Here is a 19,296-nt window from a genome sequence, read left to right as displayed (position 1 = left end):
TATTTATACAGAGGAAACATATACTAACATATATTTATATATACTAATATGTAATTATATTTTATATTTATATAGTTTATGTAATTATATATCAATATTTATGGATATTTTACAATGTGTCATATAATATAGATGGTATTTTATGTAGTATGTTTTATATAATATGCTATATATAACAATATGTAACAGATTGTTATATGTTAATACATAACATATACATTTATTAGTATATGTCCTCCTCCATGAAACACTTCTGTGACTGTTGTACCAGAAGAACTGGGACAACCTTGGTTTCTGTCACACATGCAAGCTTTGCCCCCACATGCATGCATGTTGATTTGAGAGTTCAGCAATTATGGGCAAACTCGAGCAAGCTTATTTAGATATGTCTAAACAGGCAATACACTTTTATATTCCAAAGCTGTATTCCAACTTTGTAAACTCCAAATTTTCCCAATATTTTAGGAGACAGCTAAAATAGCTATTATTCTAGAATACTGAAATCTTACAATCTGACAGAGACTGCAGTGAGTACTGTACATCTGATGAGGGTCTTGAAGCATGAAGCGACCATTTGAATTTTTCTTTTTCCTTTTCTTTTTCTCCGTTTTTACTCTTTTTCTTCCCAACATCTTTTGCATCTGCTTTTTCTAACATATTAAAAATATATATGATAAATCTTTTAACTACAAAATCTCAAATTATATTACTTATTCAGTTATTATGTTGAAAAGGTGGCCAAAACAATAATGTTATTTAAATGTAAAACAATAGCCACAAATTTCCCAAAACACTACTCACCTCTAATTAGAAACATCAAAATAAAACAATAGAAAACTTTGAAAATTGGCACTGTACTGCCAAAGACATGAAGAATTATTGGTTATTGACTATACATTTATTTTGCTAAATGGAGATGATCATTTGAATATAATATATATCTAACAATATATAATTTTATATACTATATATAATTTTAAGTTAGTTTTCTCATTTTAGAATGAAGCTAGTTTTCTCATTCTTCCTCCAGCATCATAAGATGTATATCTACTATTTTCTCACAGAAAACGCTCTTTCCACATTCCCTCATCTTCCTCAAGAAATCCCTCTCATCTTTGTAAACATAGCTCAAAATTCCTTAGGGAATTCTTCCATGATGCCCTAGACTAAACATGCACTCCCATACTTTTCTGTATTTTCCTTCAAGTCTCATGTCTTAGTATATAGTCATGGTTTTTAGAATTAAAATTAATGTTAGTCTCTCTCACTAATCATAAGCACTAGGAGATAAGTTCCACATCTGATTTTGTTCACCAGATTATTGTTAGTTCCTGGAACATTTACTGGAATTCTACTCAGAAAATAATATATCTGAATGGATGGATATACGTATGTTAATTTGTGATACATGAAAAAAGGCTTCTAAGTTCAAACTAATTTGAGATATGCTAGGTAAAACGAATTTAATCAGCCTTCTTTTTCTGTTTCCTTTCATAAATTAATGCACATTAGGTCATTTAAAGAAGGGCTTATGATAGGCAGATATCACTCATACACTTGATCTTGGTAAACTCTTGAGGAACATTTATAGCAATAACTTCTGCATGGTAAACGCTGGTAGATAAGATCTTGCTAAGGAAAAATTTGGGCAAAATATAAGATTTCATAAAACAAATATTTTAAAGATCATTATAGATGCTTTTGAGGTATACAAAAATCTGAATACATCCTAGTATATTTAATTCTACTTTACTATAAAAACATTATTATTCATATGCATAGCTATATGAAATATTTTAGAAAATATAAAATAATTATTCAATATGTTTCTCACTTTAAGATCTTACACTTTGAAAATAACTTGACATTATTTTATTTTCAAATTTGAACTTCAACCTTACAACAAATGGTCAGCAAATCAAAATCCATACTGTGTCTATTTTGAATTTCCTTGGTAGAAGAAAAAAAGACAAAATAGGACAACTTTCCCCTTTGCAGTTTTGCTCCATTCCACTCTACATATAACATATAAGGAAGTGTGTCTGATGGAAATTGATGCTTAATGTGTCTTCCTATGTTAATACTACATTACTTCAGTATCATCAAAATATATAGTTGCCCTTGATTTTTAAAGAGAGCAAAATGTGGAATAATAACTAACATCTAGTAAACAACATTACTAGTTCTAAAATCCTAGAAAGATAAGATCCTAATTATTTTCACAACACAGTAAATGATAATGACAACAAATAATCATTAAATTCAGCAATGAATGTAAATCACTTATACACAATATCCATATTGAACACACGAATGACATTGGAATATGAAATGTCTTACCCTTTGGAGCTTTGTCACTTTTCTCAGGTACCTTTAGAGCTGTCGTTGAACCTTCAGGTTTGAATTCTTTGCTGTCCTTCACTGGTTCCTTTAACTTGGCATCTAACATAACTATTTTGCTTTCAGAACTGGACTCAACTGACAGCTTAAATTCAGGCAATATTTCTTTCAAGAGCTCCCATACTTTGTCCATATATCCTGGGCTTAGATAAAACACATCAACATTAATTTCCAAATCAAAAAGAAATAAAAAATCTTAACAGACCAATTACTAGTAAAGGTATTGAATCAGCAATCAAAATAATCCACAAAAACAAAACTCCAGGCTTCACTGGTGAATTCCACCAAACATTTAAAGAATAATTAATACCAATTCTTCTCAAACTCTGTGGAAAAATATAGAAGGAACACATTCTAACTCATTTTATAAAGCCATCATTACTTTGATACCAAAACCAGATAAAGATACCACAAGTAAAGGAAATTACTAACCAAAATCTCTGATGAGCATAGATGCAAAAATCCTCAACAAAATATTAGCAAATAGAATTCAATAACACATTAAATAAGTGAGATTAATTCCAGGGATGTAAGTAACTAAGATTCAACATTTGCAAATCTATGTGATACACCCCATTAAAAATGAATGATAAAAATCATAAGGTCATCTCAATAGATGGAAAGAAAACACTGACAAAATTTAATATCCATTTATGATAAAAACTTTCAGCAAAGTGGGGATAGAGAGAACATACCGCAACATAATTATGACCATATATGACTAGCCCACAGCTAATATCATACTCAGTCAACTGTGAAAATCTAAAATCTTTTCCTCAAGATTAGGAACAATACAAGGATGCCAACTCTCACCATTTTTATTCAATAGTATTGCAGTTCTTAACCAAAGCAAGTAGGCAAGAAAGAGAAATAAAAGGCATCCAAATTAGGTAGGAAGAAGTAAAATGGTCGCTATTTGATATAATATACATATAATATACATAGAAAACCCAAAAGACGCCGTCAGAAACTATAAAGCCAATAAATGACTTCAGTCAGGTTGCAGGATACAAAATCAATACACAAAAATCTGTTGCACTCTATACACTAGATGAATCATCAGAAACACAAATAAAGAAAACAATCCCATTTATAATCTCATCGAAAGGAGTAAAATACCTAGAAATAAATTTAACCAAGGAGGTGAAAGACTTGTATACTTAAAACTATAGGATAAAAGAAATTGAAATTGAAATTTAATAAAATTTAATAAATTTAATAAAAGAAATTGAAGATGACACAAATAAATGGAAAGACATTCTGTGCTCATTGACTGGAAGAATTAATATTGTAAAAATGTCCAGACTACCCAAAGTCATCGACAGATTCAACGCAAATCCTATCAAAATTCTAATGACATTTTTCAGAGAAATAGGAAAAACAATCATAAAATTTGTATTGAACCACAAAAAAACTCTTAATAGCCAAAGCTATTGTGAGAAAGAACAAAGCTGGAGGCCTCACACTTCTTGATTTCAAACTATGTCACAAATCTATAATGATCAAACAATATACTATTGACATACAGACACTTAGATCAATGGATCACAATAGACAACTAAGAAATAAACCCATCTATATAAAGTCAATGAACTTATGACAATGGAGTCAAGGACACACAGTGTGGAAAAGATAGTCTCCTCAAGAAATGGTGTTGAAAGAATTGGACAGCCATATGCCAAAGGATGAAACCAGACCACTATCTTACCTATATACAAAAATTAGTTCATAATGGATTAAAGACTTGAATGCATGGCTTTATATGGTTTTATCATAAAACTCCTATAGAAAACATAGGCTTCTTGACATTGGTCTCATTTTGTTTTTTGTTTGTTTGTTTGTTTTGGATTTGTCTCCAAAGGCTAGGACACAAACACAAAAATAAAAAGTAGGGCTATATCAAACTGAAAAGCTTCTGCATCACAAAAGAAACCATCAACAAAACGAAAAGACAACCTACTGAATGAAAGAAAATATTACAAAATCGTGTATCTGACAGGGAGTTAAAAATGTATGAAGTACTCATACAACTCAATAGCAAACGAAACAAAATAAAATGAACCAAAAACCCCAAACTCTCCAACTAATAAATGGGTAGAGTATCTGAAAAGACAGTTTTCAAAAAAAACCCATACAGATAATCGAAGATACATGAAAAGATATTCAGCACCACTAATCATCAGGGAAATACAAATCAAAACCACAATGAGATTTTACTTCATAACTTTTAGAATGGCTGTTATCAAAAAATAAGAAATAACAAGTATGGCAAAGATGTGGAAAAAGAAACTTTATGCATTGTTGTAAATTGGTGCACCCACTCTGGAAAACAGCACAGAGTGTCTTCAAAAAAATTGAAAAAGAACTACCATATGATCCAATTCCAATTCTGGAATTATCTGAATAAAAGGAAAACACCAGTATGAAGAGATATGTGCACACCTGTGTTTACTGCAGCATTATTTACAAGAGCTAAGATATGGATAAGGAAGGTGTGGAATATTATATATATGTATGAATATCACTCACATTATATATATATATGTATATATATTATATTTATATATATATAATGGAATATCATCAGCCATAAAAAAAGATTGAAATCTTTCCATTTGTAACAACATGGATGGATCTAGAGGGTATAATGCTAGATGTAAAAAGTCAAAGACAAATACCATATGATTTCATTTATATGTAGAATATAAAAGACAAAACAAACAAAAGTATTTACCCCAAATATTTGTACCCCGATGTTCATAGCAGGAATGGCCACAGTTGCCAAACTGTGGAAAGAGCAAAGATGCCCTTCAACAGACAAATGGATAAAGAGGATATGGTCCATATATACTATGGAGCATTATACCTCCATCAGAAAGGATGAATACCCAACTTCTGTATCAACATGGACAGGCCTGGAGGAAATTATGCTGAGTGAAATAAGTCAAGCACAGAGTCAATTATCGTATGGTTTCACTTACTTGTGGAGCATAAGGAATAACATGGAGGACATTGGGAGATGGAGAGAAGTGAGTTGGGAGAAATTGGAGGGGGAGACAAACTAAGAGATACTGTGGACTCTGAGAAACAAACTGAGGGTTTGGGAGGGGAGGGGTTTGGGGGAGTGGGTGATCCTGTTAGTGGGTATTGAGGAGGGCACATATTGCATGGAGCACTGAATGTGGTGCATAAACAATGAATCTTGGAACACTGAAAAAATTAAATTAAATTAAAAAAAAAATTTCCTGAGCCAGAAACCTGAAAACAAACAAACAAACAAAAGAAAACAGAAACAGACATACAGATACAGGAAATAAACCATTGGCTGTTTGAGGGGGAGGCATTGGGGTGGAGTGAAATAGGCAAAGGGATTAACTGAAAATTTCCAGTTATAAAATAAATAAGTCACGGTGAAGCAACATATAGCATAGAGAATATAGTCAATAATATTGTCATAATTATATTTTAACAGATGGTGATTAGACATCACGGGGATCATCTAGTAACATATAAAAATGTTGAATCACCATGATCAATGCCTGAAACTAACAGGCTATTATATGCCAATTATATCTCAGTTTTAAAAAGCGAGGTGACCAGTTGCTCTATTCCGGATGAACTACACCAACATCAGAGAAGTGTGCCTAGGAACTAATCATCTCTTCATTTGAAATCATCTTCTTATATCCACAGAGACATATCATTGATTGTTTCTATTATTATACAGAGGGTCAAAAGGTTTTTTTCTTTCTTTCTTTGATTTTATAAAAACCAAACCATTCTGGGCTTCAGTTTCCTTGTTAGTAACGACACATACCCAGCTGATGAGGCCATCTGAATGATTAAATATTTTCAAGACTGTGGTTTCTGATTAGAGATACTATATTAAAGTACCTAATACCTAGTAGGTATTTCATTATTATTATTTCCTAATACATGTGGCTAATTAAAAGTTGCCTTTATGTTTCTGTATTAAATAAGTGTAGTAACTGTATAATATAAAGGAATGCGTGTAAATAGTTTACCATAATAAAGAATTAACATTGTTTTCATATTTGTAATCCAGATATTTAAAGAGTAAATTCACAGTCTTTTTAAGGAAACAGAATTTATCCTGAAATTCTCAAGGAATTTTATAGAATACTAAAAAATAGTGTTTTCACCAACATTTTGTAAAATATGTCATTTCTTGATGTTTTCTTAAAGATTAAGAATGTTTAATTCAAGAAACATTACATGGGGGGGCGCCTGGGTGGCTCAGTGGGTTAAAGCCTCTGCCTTCGGCTCAGGTCATGATCTCAGGGTCCTGGGATTGAGCCCCACATCGGGTTCTCTGCTCAGTGGGGAGCCTGCTTCCTCCTCTCTCTCTCTGCCTGCCTCTCTGCTTACTTATGATCTCTCTCTATCAAATAAATAAATAAATAAAATCTTTAAAAAAAAAAAAGAAACATTACATGGGAAGAAAGAAAAAAAAATATATGAAGAAGTTAATGGTAAAACCTACTGGAGAGAGATCACTTCTGGTAACCATCCTGTGAGTGCGTGGATAACAGTGAACTCCCCTAGTTCTCTCCTCTCTGCTATATGGATGCTAAAGAGGCAAATGCACAATAGCATAGTTAGTAGCAATGATAATAATAATAATAAACAATGATATAGCCATGAAAAATGTAGGGGTCATAGTGGTTACCTATTAAATACAAGAAAATACTATTGCAAAAGCCAGATGATTTGTTTTGTTAAAGTGTTTAAAGAGATCCAAAGATAAAATTTCATGTTTATTTTAGAAACATGCTATAAGCCTTATTTTAAAGATATAAGTTAATATTCATGTCATATACATAAAACATTCACATATATTATAAAATATGTAAACTTAGATTATATATATTTTATATATTCAGTATACTAACATGTTCTTTAAAAGATAGGACAGTCTCTTTTATCCTTGTGATTTCAGTTTCTTTTTTTTTTTAATATTTTATTTATTTATTTGACAGAGAGAGAGATCACAAGCAGGCAGAGAGGCAGGCAGAAAGAGAGGGGAAAGAAGGCTCCCCACTGAGCAGAGAGCCCGATGTGGGGCTGAGCCATGCACACCACTGAGCCACCCAGGCTCCCCATAGATTATGAATTTTGATGTGTCTACATATGTCACAGATAACAAAAATCACTTGGGGTAGTTCACAGTCTAGTCTAAACTCCTCTGTGGATAATCCTACTTAGGAAACAACTGGCAAACCTCATAAAAATAATGTTCTGGGGGCGCCTGGGTGGCTCAGTGGGTTAAAGCCTCTGCCTTCAGCTCGGGTCATGATCCCAGGGTCCTGGGATCAAAGCCCCGCATTGGGCTCTCTGCTCACCAGGGAGCCTGCTTCCCCCCACCTCTCTGCCTGCCTTTCTGCCTACTTGTGATCTCTGTCTGTCAAATAAATAAATAAATAATCTTTAAAAAAATAATATTCTGTCCTTTGCATAGCTCACAATGGTATTGACATAATTACTGCACATTAATTTTTAATGTAGAAAGATAAAACTCATATGAAAATAATTGCTATATACTATTAAATCTGAGGGAAAAATGTATAGACAAATATAAATTGTACCACACAGTTCAAGTATCCACTAGAAAGCCTCAGAAATGTCTTAAATCTAGTCTGGTCCTTTATTTTCATGCTGGATTTATCTATTTTTTAAAGTAAAAATAATCCTATTTCTTAGGTTGCTATAAAATTCTATGGAACTGTAGCTTTAAGAAAGACAAATTGCCACTCCAATTTTCCAGGTCACAGGTTTAACACTTCACTGATATTAATTCAGCTTTATTTCTCAGAAATTCAAGTTAGGTCTGAGAATTAGGAACGTGAGGAACATATTTTCTTTCAAAACAAACAAAGATAGCTGTCACCAGTATGAATACTTAGTACTATTCAGCTACCTAAAAAGATCTGGGCTGAGTTCTTTAAAAAAAAGAAATCATTGAAATTAAGAGCTGTGAGTTGGGTGAAACAAATTCCAAACAGAAAAATCAAGGGTTGGTGAGAGAAAAAAGAGATGACAAGGATGGCAGTAGGAGTGGCTGGTTTTGTCGTGTAGCCATGGGAAAGAGAGAGAAAGGGGAGCCAAAACAAAATCCACAAAAAGCAGAGCAGAGGTCTGATGACAGACAAGGTTATGTTTCCTGAAGGGGAAGAGGCTGAGATTTGAGCAAAGGGCTGAAGTAGTCTCTGTTAGAGCCTGTGGGTGTTCCATTGAGAATGAGATGCTCTCACACACTGTAGGAGGGTGAAGGGTATCAAATTCAAGCCAGTGCCATGTATGTGAGAATTCTCCCACTGAGCAATGATACAAAGTTGCTGTGCCTTTGCAACATAAGCATCTAAACTATTTTTGCATGGCTGGGTGGGGGATGGATTGGCCTAGGGTGTCTGTAGGTGGAAACCAAGAGAATGAACACAGCAGACATGTCTCATATACGTTGATGCACAAGACATGCACGAATGGAAGATGCAAGCAGATTTCACAAGTACCGAAGCAAATATGAGTAGTTTTCATCATGAATGTATTAAAAGGGACCAATGTTACCAAAAACACGAGGAACATACTGACAGCCCTCAGAAGAGTTCAGGTTTTCAAGATTAGTAAATTATTGCTGCACATACAGAACCTAACATTTGAACTGGATCTAGGATATATTATTTTGTACTTAGATGAACCAATATTTCTCCCTACAAACCAACTTTTTTCTCACAGTAAGCCAAAACATTATTTCTCATGATCACTCGCCATTTGCAAGAAAGTATTGGATATAGAATAATTTTTGAATATTTTTTTCTTGGGAGAATGCTATCTTATTGCTGGCTAACCCAATATTTCCAATTAGTGATTTTGGCATATTCATTTTTATATTAGAACATTTACATTGTTTGGAAAGAAAGCTCCTTTACATTGATTTTTAAAAAATTAAGCTGTATGATATAGATGTATAGCTGTCTGTTGCCTTTTTGTTTTTATATAAGTGAGTGATCATTCTTCCTTCCACGTACTCAACATTTGCCAGCTTAATGATAGCTTTACACAGAAGCATTGGCCAGAGTTCAAATTCACAGGTTGTGGCTGGAAGCAATAGATTGTTGTCTTCATCAAAAGGCAGAAAGTCATCAATAGTTATCTTTCTCCAGCAACCCTAAACAGGAGAAAAAAAGGAATGCATCAGTGACTAACATTATTTTCTCTCATCCATTATTGTACAGCACTGATGTGACTTTTCAGTGTTTTTTAATTTTACCTTAGCTTCTTACACCTAAAGCCTAGCATACTGGTTTTCAATACTACCATGGCTGGGAATTTGAGTGGATTATTTTATGTAATGTCAGCACATCCCTATCTATATCAACAGATATGTTGATATCATCATGTCAAATATGTCACTATTTCTGAGGTCTTTTTTTAAAATTTTATTTATTTGACAGAGAGAGAGAGAGAGAAAGAGAGGGAACACAAGCAGTGGGGGAGTGGGACAGGGAGAAGCACACTTCCCGAGAAGGAAGCCCAAAGTGGGCCTCGATTCTAGACCCTGGGATCATGACCTGAGCCAAACAAAGGAAGATGCTTAATGACTAAGCCACTCAGGTGCCCCTTTCTGAAGTCTCGTAAACATATTCTTGGGTACCCCTTCCTACATAACACAGTAAATTAAAGAGTTTTCAATAGCAGAACCAAAACATTATACAGCCATAGATAAGTTTGGCCATAATTAAATAACTCAACATAGTCATAATGCAAATTCCCCAAATATAAGTAATTATTGATTATCCTGCTGGAGTCAGTGATATTAAACTTCTAATTACCAGATTGCTTCTGTTCCTAATTAAAATCTAATTCTTAACATGAAGTTGATTAATAGTTTATTTAATAAAATCATGATATATTTTCCTGTATACATATGACATCACAATTAAAAGTTTAAGACAAATGATAACATTAATGATTATGAAGTAAAAAACTATATTTTTTTTAGATTTTGGTTTTACATGTGAAATTTTATTATGGATTTATTCCTTTGCCCAAGAAATATTTTCAGCAGTAGAGTGATCACTGTGAACATAAAAATTTGGAAAACACCTGGCCTAAACCATTGCATTGCTTCGAGTCTAGTGAGGGAAGACATATACGCAAACAATATCAAACATAATAGTTCAAAATGTTCTAGGACCAAAAAAGAAGGTGTGACAAATATAGCTTGTGGAAGTCTTCACAAGAAGTTAACATCTCAACTGAAGATTCAAAGAACGGTCCACTTTTCACAAGTAGATAGGAGCAATAGGGTGAAACCTGGTCTCTTTGCGTGGCACATGTAAGTCTGAACTCCTATCACCTGCCTTATTATTTGCATGTCTTTCTTTCTTCCCTAAGAATTGAGATAGGGCAAGACAGGATTAAACACTGGAGTTTAGCCACTCTCTCTTCTAATTTCAAATGATATAACCCAAAAGAATACCCAGTGAGATAAGTCAGACGCAAAGGACAAATATTGTATACTTCTACTTATATGATGTATCTGGAAAAAAGCAAATTTGCAGGCAAAAGACATGATAGAGGTTACCAGGGACTGGGTGAAGAGGATGATGAAAAATTAGTTTAATAGGTACAGAGTTTCTGTTTGGGATGATGAAAAAGCTATAGAAGGAGATAGTCTTGATGGTTGTACAACCTTGCAAAAATATGTAATGCCTCTGAATTGTACATTCAAATTGTACAGTTAAATGTTAAATATTACGTCATGTATATTTTACCACAATGAAAAACTAATAATAGCAGTTCCCTTTCTACACTTTAATTTTCAAAAAAATTTTTGAAGGAACCAACTGAATCCCTATGAAGGAAAAGTTTTAAGCCAACATAGGAACTTAACTTAAACCAGTTCAACGAATGTCATCTGCTTCCAGCTAATCAATAACATATCTCAATTTAGAAAGCTTTGATTGCTAAATACCATCGAACTGTACAGTCTAAATAGATGGACTACATGGTATGTGATTGCATCTCAAAACAGCTATTATGAAAAATAACTGGGAAATGCATTCAGTATTATATACCTAAAACATAACTTAACTAGATATCACAATTTGCTTAGGAATTTTTTTGATTTCTTGATATTAATACATTGGTTGGGTTGCCTCCTTAAAGTTTATGAAGAAATTAAATATTATATATATAGGGGCACCTGGGTGGTCCAGTTGTTAAGGGTCTGTCTTCAGCTCAGGTCATGATTTAAGGGTCCTGGGAGCCCAGCTGGTGGGGCTCAGTGGGGAGTCTGCTTGTCTTTCTCCCTCTGCCCCACCCCCTCACTTATGCTCACTCTCTCTCTCAAATAAATACTTTAAAAAATATATTACATGGGGTGTCTGGGTGGCCCAGTGGGTTAAAAGCCTATGCTTTTGGCTCAGGTCATGGTCTCAGGGTCCCGGGATCGAACCCCGCATCGGGCTCTCTACTCAGCAGGGAGCCTTTCCCTTTCCCTCTCCCTTTCCCTCTGCTTCTCCCTTTCCCTCTGCCTGCCTTTCTGCCTACTTGTGATCTCTGTCCATCAAATAAATAAATAAAATCTTTTAAAAAAATAAAATAAAAAATATATTACACATAAACATATAATATATAAATAATATATAATGTAAATATATATAAGATGTCATCATAGAACATTGAGTTTACTTATTTGGATCCTTATCATAGAACACTGAAACATTTTTACATCATTTTTTTTAACTGCATGTAAATGATAAATATTGGGCAGTTTTTACTGAGATTACTGTGTTAGCACCACATAATTTTAAATGACTATCAAAATATTTAATTACTTTACATGCTTATGAAGAAGGATGCCCTCCTTTATTAGTATAAATATAAATTACCAAAAGTCACTTTAGAATGTAGTCATATTGGAATCTTAATATCTTCCTAGGTCAAGATAACTAAATACCTACATAAATTTATGTCCTCTTCCTCCTATGACTATGCTAAAGGGATAATAAAAAATGCTTTTTAATTAATCACATCAATCACACTTCCAAAAGATCAGGGACAGAGATTTGAGCAAGTAACCTGAATGAGCATAATTATGTAGAGAAGAAAGAGCTCGGACTGCACTTCCCCACCTTCACCAGGGTAAAAGGCGGTGCCCCTCCCATACAGTGTCTGAAGGTGGAACTCTGACTTCCTTGCCTGTCCTGAAGTAAACAAGGTGGTCTCTCTCCCCAGTGGAGTCAGGGGGCAGAATTAGGACTTCTGTCTTCCTTCTGCAGTAAGGAGGAAGTGCTTTCTGCATTAGTAGAGCCTGTTGGAAAAACTCTTATTTCCCCACTCTGCCCATGCAGGAATGAGGAGGTATACTTCCCCCTCCCCTGGTGGTGCTCAGGATACTGTGGGATGGAGTCTTATCATCTGGATAACAAACAAGAGTGGCAGAGCCGAGTAGCATCGCACAGGCTTTATAAACTAAAGTAACATTTGAAACACAGCCCAAGGAAGTGAGCCAGGATGTGTACTCTGAATCTAAACAGGTTGAGTACGTGCTAAATAAAAAATTTAATTAGAAAACAGTCATAAAATAGAACACTAAAAATGTCCAGGAAACTATCCAAAATTACTCATCATGCAAAAACCAGGAAAATCTAAATTTCAATGAGAAAGTACAGTCAACAGACCACAATGCCGAAAGGACAGGGAATTTGGAATTTTTAGTTAAGAAATTTAAAGCTGATGTCATAAAAATGCTCCAGGAAGCAATTATGAATACTCTTGAAACAAATAAAAATAGGATATCTCAGCAAAGAAGTAAAAAAATGTGAAAGAGGAAACAACCAGAAATATTGAACTTAAACAAAGAAAACATAGGGAAAGATCAATAGCCAGATGCAAATAGCAAAGAAATTAGTGAACTAGAAGTTAGTTCAATAGAAATTATGAACAACAAGGGAAAGTAGATTTTTTTAAATGACATGAACCTCAAAGATCTGTGAGACAAGAGAAGAAGATATAACTACTGTGTCATTGGAGTCCCCAGAAATGAGGAAAAAGAATGTGGGGCTGGAAAAATATTTAAATGAATAATGGCTGAAAACTTTCCAAATTTGTCATAAGACATGACCCAACAATTTCAGGTAGCTCAGAATATACCAAAGAGGATAATCCCAAAGAAATCTACGCCCAGACACATCAAATTCAAACTTCTGAAAATTCAAGACAAAGAAAAAAGCCTTAAAATGGCTAGTGAGAAAAGAACACCCAATTGTTCCTCAGAAACCACAGAAGACAGAAGAAAATAGCCAACTAGTTGTCAATGTTGAGGAAAAAAAAGCCTGCCAACTCACAACGCTGTATTGAGTGAAAATACCTGTTAGGAATAAGGGTGAAATAAAACATTTTCAGACAAGGTGCACCTGGGTGGCCCATTCAGTTAAGTGACTTTTAATGTCAGCTCAGGTCTTGATCTCAGGGTCGTGAGATTGAGCCCCAAGTCATGCTCTGTGTTCAGTGTGAAGTCTGCTTGAGCTTCACTCTCCTTTTTCCTCTGGCCCACTCTCTGCACTCTCTTTCACAGAAATAAATAAATGAACCTTTAAAAAAATTTTTTTTCCAGACCAAAAAAGGTTAAGATAATTTATCACCAGAAGACTGGCCCCAAAAAAGAATGGTAAAAGGAAATTCTTATTAAAAAAAAAAAAAAAAGGAAATGGAAGAAATCTTAGGACATCAGGCATGAATAAAGAGCAAAGAAAAAAATATAAACATATGTATAGCTATAAATAAAGTATAAGCTATGTATGGTTATACAATAATATGAAATGGTTATAAAGTATTCTTTGCCTCTTGAGCTTTAAAAATTATATTTGACATTTAAAAACAATACTTATGAGTAGGTTCTGATTATGTAGAAAGAAAATATATAGACAGCTATGCTATAAAGGGGGGGCATAAAGGGGCCCAAATGGTGGTTAACTATCTATGTTCCAATCTAAGTGGCAAAATGCTGCTATTACTGGACTGTGAAAAGCTAAGCACGTATATTTTAATCCCTAGAGCAACTACTAGAGAAGAAAGTAATACACAGAGACATACTAAACACCAGAAATAACTCAAAATGGAATCCCAAAGAATGTTCAAGAAACACACAGAAAAAGGAAAACAGATGCAAAAAAAAAAAGTAAATAACAGAAGTAACAGAGTATACAAGTAATAAAATAACAGACTTAAATCCCAATTATATCAAATGCAAATTGCACAGAAATTAAAATGTAAGAGTAGCTTGGATATACTTATAAAAAAAGAGTTTGTATATAATTAAATAATTCCACATGTAGAAAGCCCAGAAAAAAATAGTCATATAAATGGGCAAAATATATACACAAAGATGCTATTTTACAGAATTGTATTGGTAAAACACTGGTCATAATCTAAATGTCAAGATGAAATTAACAAAATATGTATGGTTATTGTTACATTTGAACAAAGGAGTACAAGGTAGATCAGTATATATATTAGCATAGATAATACCTAGAGTTAGGGAAAAAAAATACATTACAGAACAGGAAGTACCATGCCATCCCACTATTACTATAAATTATATGTAGTAGGCTTATATATATTTATAAGAAAAATGCTTAGGAAGATACACATAAGTCATTTATTATGATTGTCCATGTAGGCAGAACAATAATGAATTTCCATTCTCTACTTTGAACAATTTTAATAATGTTTGAAATTGTTTTACTAAAAGCATTTACAATGTTAATAATAATGAAATAACAAAAACATTTCTATTTTGTAAAAAGTAATTTAATGATAGAAAAATAATTTGTCATGGTATATATCTTGAAGACACTATTGCTCAAGCTTAAAGAACAAAAATGTCACTGGCTGGGAGAGAATGTGCTTCAAATGCTGGCGTGCACGATTTGGCCAGAGACTTCTCTCAGGGGGTCGGGGCTGGGGCTCGGGAATCAAAAGAGGTCGTGTTGGTACTGGTGGTTTTCTGCACCTTACTGTCTAAGAAACTCTGAATTTGACAATAATTTTGTCCTTAAGAAGAGTAAGGGTCTATCAGAAACAAAAGCTAATACCTTTTTTTACATATCGATAGATTGATGGCGACTGGAGAAAATTATTGGTCCCAATGTGTATGTTTTCCCTGTTTATTCAGAGACAGATGAAAGCACTGGGACACTCCCAGCAAAGCAGCTGAGAGCAATACATGTTGTGAGTGGAAAGTGCTCACTTAATTGCTTCTATCAAGGGGCCAGAGGAATGCTGAAAACAGAAGGACCATGACCCAGCTGCATGTGGCCCCAGTAGTGTACCATCACTTCCAGGGAGAGGAAAAGAGGAACTTCTCTGTTTTATAACATTGTTCCTTATGCTCCTCAACAAATATTTGTCTGACTGGTGTCGAAGAACTTTGATTCCAGGTCCTTAGATTCCAAACTGGAAATAGTAGAAATACTTCTATGGGGAAAATGATATGCTGGTGTAAAAATCTGCACCTTAAATGTCAGGCAGAGAGATTCTGACAGGAGGGTTTGCTTCAAAGAATGATTAAGATAAATGCTTGGAGGGACAGCAGGAAAGGGGAAGGAGATATATGTGCACGAAGGCAGAGAAGGAAAATCAGTGTCCAATAACAAAAAGGTGAGCAAGCATCAAGAAATTGAAGACAAAAAGGAAAAAAAGAAAAAGACAGAACAAGACTCAAAGTGTAGGAGAGGTGACAGGGGAAGGAAAAGTGTAGAACCAAGATGAGTCCATCTCCTTATACCGAATCAAGCAGTAGAAGGTAACAGAACTTATTGCTATGAATATGTTTCTCAAATATTTGAAGTGAAAAACAAAGAATAGACATATAAATACTGAACTAGAATTAGAAGGAAAAAGTCAAAAATTAAATTGTGTATATCTAGAAAGAGATTTTTAAAAAGAAAAAAAAATGTTTATCTTGTCAGAAAGAAGTTACTCTAATTCTTTACTACAACTGCCATGCACATAGATGTTGACTCAGCCCTGCCACCTGGGGATTAGGTAGAAACAAGTAAAAATATTTGCCCCTGGCCCTGAGAGAACAAATTTCTACCAACCAGAAAACAAGGTACCATCTCCCTATCGCATGAATGTAGCCTCTGAGACAGCAAAGTCCTTGTTTTTTGCCCTGTAAAAATTGCATCTATCTATTTATTATCACTGCTATCTGTATTCGATATCCTTTCAAGGACTACAATTCCAATTTTAAAGAATACACCAAAATAGGGAAAAACTAGCAGGAGAGTAGAGTGACCTGGCTTGTGTATTTACCTTACAAAAGGAACTGAAGGCAATATTTGCAGATTACATGATGCTATATATAGAAAATCTTAAAGACTTCACTACAAAACTATTAGAATAAATGAATTCAGTAAATTTGCAGATACAAAATTAATACATAAAAATCAGTGCATTTCTATACACTAATAATAAAGTAGCAGATAGAGAAATTAAGACAACAGTCCCATTTACAATTATACCCAGAAGAACAAAATACCTAGGAATAAACTTAACAAGGGAGGTGAAAGACCTGTACTCTGAAAACTTTAAAATACTGATGAAAAAAAAAAAATTGAAGATGATACAAACAAATGGAAAGATAGCCCATGCTCATGGATTAGAAGAATAATTTTGTTAAAATATCCTTCTTGCCGAAAGAAATCTACAGATTCAATGCAATCCCTATCAAAATACCAACAACACTTTTCACAGAACTAGAATAAATAAGATTAAAATTTGTATGGACCCACAGAAGACCCCAAGTAACCCCAAGCAATCTTGAGAAAGAAGAACAAATCTGGAGGTATCATAATCCCAGATTTCAGGTATACCACGATCCTTAGTAGTCAGAACAGTATGGTACTGGCACAAAAATAGATATATAGATCAATGGAATAGAACAGAGAACCCAGGGGCACCTGGGTGCTCAGTGGGTTAAGCCTCTGCTTTCGGCTCAGGTCATGATCTCAGGATCCTGGGATCGAGGCCCACATCCGGCTCTCTGCTCAGCAGGGAGCCTGCTTTCCCCTCTCTTTCTGTCTGCCTCTCTGCCTACTTATGATCTCTCTCTCCTTCTGTCAAATAATTAAATAAAATTAAAAAAAAAAAAGAACAAAGAGTCCAGAAATAAACCCATACTTATATGGTCAGTTGATCTATGACAAAAGAAGAGGCAAAAATACAAGATGGGGAAAGGACAGTGTCTTCAATAAATGGTGCTGGGGAAAACTGGACAGCTACATGCAAAAGAATGACATGGGACCACTTTCTTACACGGTACACAAAAATAAACTCTAAATGGAAGAAAGACCTCAAAATGGATTAAATGTGAGACCTGAATTTATAAAACTTCCAGAAGAAAACATAGTAATTTCTTTGACATTAGCTGTAGAAACATTTTTCTAGCTATGCCTCCTAAGGCAAGGAAAACAAAAGCAAAAATAAACTATTGGGACTACACCAAAATAAAAAGCTTTGCACAGCAGACAAAGCCATGAAAAGGGCAACATAGTGAGTAGGAGAAGATAGTTACAAATGATATCTACAGTAAGGAGTTATTATCCAAAATAAATAAAGAATTTATACAAGTCAGCACCAAAAAACAAATACCCCAGTTAATAAATTGACAGGGATTCTAAATAGACATTTTCCCAAAGAAGGGATACAGGTTAACAGACACATGAAAAGATGCTCGACATCACTCATCACCAGGGAAATGCAAACCAGAACCACAATGAGATATCACTCTACAGGTGGCAGAATGGGTAGAATAAAAAAGACAAGAAATAACATGTGTTGAAGAGGATATTGGAGAAAAAGAAACCCTTGTGCACTGTTGGTGGGAACGTAAATTGGTGTGGCCTCTGTGGAAAACAGTTTGGAGGTTCCTCAAAAAAATTAAAAATAGAAATGCTACATGATCCAGGAATTCCACTACTAGAAAAACAAAGAAAACTAAAACACTAATTTGAAAAGATATATGCACCCCTATGTTTATTGCAGCATTATTTGCAATAGCCAAGATATGGAAGCAACCTGGTGTCCACTGATAGATGAATAGAAAAAGATACGGGATACACACACACACATACACAATGAAATATTACTCAGCCATAAAGAAGAATGAGATCTTGCCCTTTGTGACAACATTGATGGACCTAAAGGCTAGTACCATGCTAAGTGAAATAAGTCAGTCAGAGAAAGACAAATACCATATGATTTCACTTATACATAGAAGCAAAACAACAACAACAACAACAACAACAACAAAACAAATGACTAAAATAACAAGCAAAAAGCAGAAAGAGACCCATAAATGCAGAGAACAAACTGGTGGTTTTGCTAGAGTGGAGGAAGTGAGAGTATGGGAGGATGGGCAAAATGGGTGAAGGGGAGTGGGAGATACAGGCTTCCAGTTATGGAAAGAATAAGTCACAGGAATAAAAGATACAGCCTGGGGAATACAGTCAATGGCAGTATGACAGCTGAAAGGTGACAGATGGTAGCTACACTTGTGGTGAGCATAGCCTAATGTATAAACTTAGTGAATTGTTATGTTGTATACCTGAAACTAATGTAACTTGTGTGTCTTCTGTACTTTAGTAATAAAAAGCTATAGCTTCTTGTATATTTTTACATACACTGATGAATTCACTAGGAGGATGGGGTATGGGGTACTCCATACTCAAGTGTTCTGGAAAAAAATGAAGCAGGGACTGGTGAGATAAGGTATTAGGGTTTCAGATAAGGTATAGAGTAAAGGCCTCAGAATGAGTGTTTTTAACACTACACCGAGAGGATATGCAGACCCTGACTGTTGTGTTC

At 34.3% G+C, this 19,296-nt stretch overlaps 1 protein-coding gene across 1 annotated transcript in view; it reads right to left on the bottom strand.

Annotated features, from left to right (window-relative positions):
- The window catches only part of LOC111147682 (androglobin), a 164,093-nt gene that overhangs the window by 105,440 nt on the left and 39,357 nt on the right, over window positions 1-19,296 (bottom strand). The window contains exons 6-9 of the mRNA XM_022503902.1: window positions 9,447-9,586; window positions 6,905-6,991; window positions 2,341-2,543; window positions 510-650 (exon numbers count right to left, since the gene is read on the bottom strand). Coding sequence (XP_022359610.1) covers window positions 510-650; window positions 2,341-2,543; window positions 6,905-6,991; window positions 9,447-9,586 — 571 coding nt within the window. The remainder of the gene's footprint in view (window positions 1-509; window positions 651-2,340; window positions 2,544-6,904; window positions 6,992-9,446; window positions 9,587-19,296) is intronic.

This window comes from Enhydra lutris, unplaced genomic scaffold (genome assembly GCF_002288905.1).
Source record: "Enhydra lutris kenyoni isolate GAN:26980312 unplaced genomic scaffold, ASM228890v2 scaffoldscaffold17, whole genome shotgun sequence".
Classification (NCBI taxonomy): Eukaryota; Metazoa; Chordata; class Mammalia; order Carnivora; family Mustelidae; genus Enhydra; species Enhydra lutris.
The sequence above is the reverse complement of the archived record's forward strand: the minus strand, read 5'-3'. Positions and strand labels throughout refer to the sequence as shown.